This window comes from Myotis brandtii, unplaced genomic scaffold (genome assembly GCF_000412655.1).
Source record: "Myotis brandtii unplaced genomic scaffold, ASM41265v1 scaffold334, whole genome shotgun sequence".
NCBI lineage: Eukaryota > Metazoa > Chordata > Mammalia > Chiroptera > Vespertilionidae > Myotis > Myotis brandtii.
The window spans coordinates 175016-180341 of NW_005362885.1; the positions used below are offsets into that span (position 1 = coordinate 175016).

At 57.1% G+C, this 5326-nt stretch overlaps 1 protein-coding gene across 1 annotated transcript in view; it reads left to right on the forward strand.

Moving 5' to 3' along the window:
• The window catches only part of MORN1 (MORN repeat containing 1), a 9798-nt gene extending 7451 nt beyond the window's left edge, over positions 1 to 2347 (forward strand). Inside the window, exon 7 of the mRNA XM_005871307.2 lies at positions 2286 to 2347. Within this exon, the coding sequence (XP_005871369.2) occupies positions 2286 to 2347 (62 nt within the window). The remainder of the gene's footprint in view (positions 1 to 2285) is intronic.
• Positions 2348 to 5326: the final 2979 nt, after the last annotated feature.

Sequence of the window (5326 nt, forward strand, 5' to 3'; positions counted from 1 at the left end):
GGGCATGTGTGTGAGCTCGTGTGTGCATGTGTGTGAGCTCGTGTGGGCATGTGTGTGAGCATGTGTGTGAGCTTGTGTGAGCATGTGTGTGCGCTCGTGTGGGCATGTGTGAGCTCGTGTGAGCTCGTGTGAGTATGTGTGTGAGCTCGTGTGCACGCCCAGACCCTGCGGCCCGCTCCCCCCCAGCACTTGGCAACACCCTGCGGCCCATTTGGTAGAAGCCGGTGGTTCTGAATGAGCTGCTTCAAAGACTCACGGCCGAGAAAACACACAAACACCAAACGTCTCAGTGACGCTCGCCCCCCCGCCCCCCAGGCAGCCAGTCAGGGGCTTCAGCCTCTGCATCTGCTTGTGGCCGGCAGGCGGAGCCCCTCCGGGTGGCATGTGTGAGCTCGTGTGAGCTCATGTGAGCATGTGTGAGCTCGTGTGGGCATGTGTGAGCTTGTGTGTGAGCTCGTGTGAGCATGTGTGTGAGCATGTGTGTGAGCTCGTGTGCACATGTGTGTCAGCTCGTGTGGGCATGTGTGTGAGCTCGTGTGCGCATGTGTGTGAGCTCGTGTGCGCATGTGTGTGAGCTCGTGTGCGCATGTGTGTGAGCTCGTGTGCGCATGTGTGTGAGCTCGTGTGCGCATGTGTGTGAGCTCGTGTGCGCATGTGTGTGAGCTCGTGTGCGCATGTGTGTGAGCTCGTGTGCGCATGTGTGTGAGCTCGTGTGCGCATGTGTGTGAGCTCGTGTGCGCATGTGTGTGAGCTCGTGTGGGCATGTGTGTGAGCTTGTGTGAGTATGTGTGTGAGCTCGTGTGGGCATGTGTGAGCATGTGTGTGAGCTCGTGTGTGAGCTCGTGTGAGCATGTGTGTGAGCTTGTGTGAGCATGTGTGTGAGCTCGTGTGGGCATGTGTGAGCTCGTGTGAGCATTTGTGTGAGCTCGTGTGTGAGCTCGTGTGAGCTTGTGTGGGCATGTGTGTGAGCATGTGTGTGAGCTTGTGTGAGCATGTGTGTGAGCTCGTGTGGGCATGTGTGAGCTCGTGTGAGCATTTGTGTGAGCTCGTGTGTGAGCTCGTGTGAGCTTGTGTGGGCATGTGTGTGAGCATGTGTGTGAGCTTGTGTGAGCATGTGTGAGCTCGTGTGAGCATGTGTGCTATGCATGCCCGTGTGCGGTGGTCACACACTCACAGAGGGAGGGGACGGTGACGGTGCAGCACCGGGTACGGGTGCGTCTGCGTAGCCCGGTCCGGCCAGGAGGGGAGGAAGGCCTCGGCCTGGGAGGGAATCAGGCCACTTCCCCCCCCACCGCCCGTCCTGCTGCTCTTCCTGGGACGGTCAGCCCAGTGGTGAGGCCGGGGAGGGACAGGCCAACTTCCCACAGAGGGCCCCCCTCCCCCCCGGCCACCTGAGACACCGCGGGGCGGGGGGGGTGGTGGTAGCAGGACCCGTTAATAACCGCACAGGATTCCTGATGTCACACTTGCCTTAGCTCAACAAGCTTCCCCCCAGCCCCCAAGAATCACAGCTGCCAAGTCACCGCAGCTCAGCAGCTCCTGCGTCGAGCGTCTGCCCCCTGGTGGTCAGTGTGCGTCATAGCTACCGGTCGGATGGTCGAAAGGTCGGATGGTCGCTTGGGCTTTTATATATATAGACTGATTTCAGGGAGGAAGGGAGAGAGAGAGAAACATCATTGATGAGAGAGAATCGTGGATCGGCTGCCTCCTGCACGCCCCACACTGGAGATCGAGCCCACAACCCGGGCCTGTGCACTGACTGGGAATCGAACCCTGACCTCCTGGTTCGTTGGTCGATGCTCAGCCACTGAGCCACGTGGGCCGAGCTCAACAGGCGTTCATCAGGACGCCACGAGGTGTAGCAGGCACCAAACGTATTTAGTCACAATTGGCTTATTTAACAACTTTATTGTGGCATCATTTACATACCATCAAATTCATCTGTATCAGCGACGCCACGATTTTTAGTAAATTTGCAGTCGGACAACCGTCACCACACCACAGTGCCGACCCAGACCCTTCCCTTCACCCAGAAAGGCCCCTCCACCGCGTGCAGCTGTCCACACCCTCAGCCCCACGCAGCCCGAGGCCCCCACCCCACCCCGCTCTGTGGATTTGCCTCCTCTGGGCGTTTCCTGTGTGACCTGTGGGGTGCGTCTCGGCTCAGCTGTGTCCACTCACACCGAGCTTCCGGGGTCGCCGCCTTGCCACGCCTGTGGACCTCCTTCCTCTCCTGCCCAGTGGTCTTCCGTGGCGTCCGCACACCACGCCTGTCGCCCGCCCAGGAACGGCTGGCGTGTTCGCACTGTTCGGCTGCTGTGAGGGCTCCTGCCCAGCTTTCGTGTGAGCGTGTGTTTTCGATGATGTGCCAGGATCGCTGGAGCGCACGGCACGTCTGTGCTTGAACTTTCGAGAAACCGCCGGAGTGTTTTCCCGAGAGGCAGCCCGGGTCTCCGGTGCCACCAACAGGGCCTGAGGGCTGGCTCCACCCGGCCACACGTGGTGTCCACAGGCGCCATCCTGAGGCTGTGAGTGGCATCGAACGTAACCCGCAACACACAGGCCCCTTCGGCCATCTTTCTTCTTGAGCAGCTGTCCGTTTCGTCGACGTTGCCAGCCTTCTCGCCTAAGCCTGTTCGTGCCCCTTCTCCCCTGAATGCAGTGATGGCGCCGCTGGTCCCCACTGTGGATCAGTGTGTCTTTTTTCTTCTCTTCCTGACTCCTCGGGCTGGAGGTTATCAATTTCATTGATAAACAACCAACTCTTTGCTTTCTGTTGTCTATTTTATTAGTTCCTATTTTGGTCTTATTCCTTGCTTCTCCTTACTTTGGGTTTAACTTAATGCCCTTTTTCTAGTTCTTAAGGTGGAAACTAAGGTTATTTCAGACCTTTTCTAGTATAGGAGTTTATTGCTATGAATTTCCCTCTGGGCACGGCTTTAGCTGCATCCCACAGATTTCATATGTCGTGCTTCCATTTTCATTCAATTCAAGATATTTTCTGATTTCTCATTGGACCATGAGTAAGTTAGAAGGGTGTTGTTTCATTTCCAAATATTTGGAGATTTTCCAGAGAGCTTTCTGTTAATAATTTCTAATTTCCTTCCATGTGGTGAGGGTCATATTTTGTATATCCTGAATCCTTTTCACTTTATCAAGACTTGTTTTATAGCCCAGAATATGGTCTGTTTTGGGACATGTTTTGTGAGCACATTGAGAAGAGTGTGGATTCTGCTCTTTTGTTTGGAATCTATACTAATGAAAGCCTATGTGGTCGTCACGCCCTCACACCGTGACGCCCTCACGCCGCAACGAGTGATCACCAGGGGGCTGCGTGCACAGCAGGCGCGCGTGGGTGGGCGGGGACTTGACCAGGAGGTGCATCGGGGGAGCGGATGGCAGCTACCGCTGCGCAGGGCCAGCCCGAGGCTCAGGCAAGCTGCAGTGGCTGCGAGGGCCGAGGCTCAGGCAGCTTCACGGCTGGCAGTGGCAGTAGCAGAGGCGTGATGGGGGCATCACCTTCCCCTGATTGTCGGGTTGCCTCCTGCAGAGGGAGGCCAGAGGCAGCAGCAGCCAGGGGGTGATGGGGGCAGTGCCTTTCCCTGATCGGCCGGTTGCCTCCCACAGAGAGAGGCCAGACTACAGCTTAGGCCCACTCCCCATAAGCCGTCAGTAGGACATCCCCCGAGGGCTCCTGAACTGTGAGAGGGGGCAGGCCGGGATGAGGGACTCCACTGGGCCTCTGGTTTAATAGATAAAAGAACAGTTACAATAACAGAAAAACAAAATGTAGAAATTTTAAACTTTGTCATAGCTTTAAAACATTAATGTCTGATACAATTAGAAACCACATTCATTTCTCAAACCTTAAATAAAAAGTATGGCTCCTTATTTAAAAAGTACTGTATCCCATTAGAAATGGAAAGGCAGGTCAGTGCAGCCGCAGGGGTCCCTCTCCCGATGGTGGGCCCACCACGGTGGGCATCTGCGAACTGCCCTGGGCTCCCCAGGCCAGACTTCACTCACAGGCAGTGACATTGCAACATGACCTCCACTTCACAACCCAGGCTTAGACCTTAATTTTCACTTTGTAGGATACCACTGCTTTTGAAGCACTGATTACACATTTTCATTTTTTTTTCCTGTTTTCTTGGATTAGATAGTTTTTTTTTTATTGACCCATTGTATCTCCTCCGTCGTTGGCTTAGTATTTGTCACTCTGTTTTCTTATTTTAGGGGCTTGAGGTTGGCAATGCACATCTTTAACGTTTCAGTCCACTTCCGGGCAACACCACATTCTTCGTGTATGGGAACCACGCCGTTCCCTGCTTTCTCTCTACCCCCGTCTTTACACGATCCCAGTTACACTCACGCATCCACACACTTCGTGAGGCTTTGCTGCGATTCATTTACCTTCAGAGTCTCACAAGCAGGAAGAGGACTCCCTCTCTTCAGCCACCAGTTCCCTTTCTGGTTCTGCTCATTCCTCCCGGTTTCCACCCGGCGCCCTTGCCTCCTGCCCAGAGGACCTCATGTCACCGTTTCTCATCACACGCATTTCCTGGTGATGAATCCTTCCAGCTTTCCTCTCCCAGGAAACGTCCGGAATTCACTTTCGCTTTCACTGTGTCCTTCCCGGAGGGAGTTCCCTGCCCAGGGGCCCTCTCGGCACCCACATCCCCTGAGACAGCGACCGGGCCACGTGGGCCACACAGTTTGCCCCCGTCTTCAGGGACCATGTCCTTGCCTGGCGCCCGGGACCTCGGAACCCCGTCTCACTGACCTGCACCCGCCTTCCTGGCTGCCCGCAGGGGCAGGGCGAGCGGGATGGTGACTCCATCGTGACCCGAGGCGGAAGGCGGTCAAACCACCCTCGGTTTCCCCTCCACTCGGCTCCGGTTCTTTCCAAGTCAGAGTCCTCCCCGTGTTGGCCGGCGGCGTCTCTGCCAGATCTTGGCATCGCGGGAGGCTGGGCGTCAGGCCCCCCTGGCGGTGGTCAGTGGTGGCCATCGACTCTCCTGCTCCCCCTGACCCTGAGCCCGAGTCCACGGGGCCGGCCTGTGTGGGTGCCTCGGGGGTGTGGGCAGGTGGGGCGGGCCGGGCCCTGGGTCAGGGTGGGAGATGGGTCGTGAGGGGCAGTGTCCCCTGGGTGACCCGGCCACGAGGGAGGCAGGCCTCCACGTGTCTGCTCCCACCGTGCGTGGCCAGCAGGGAGACGTCCTCCCAGAGGCCTGGGCTAGAGCCAGAGGCACGGTGAGGGGCCTGAGGCCAGGACCGGGCTCGGTCAGGGACCGTGTGGACGGCTGAGCCGAGGGCCGGCAGGAGC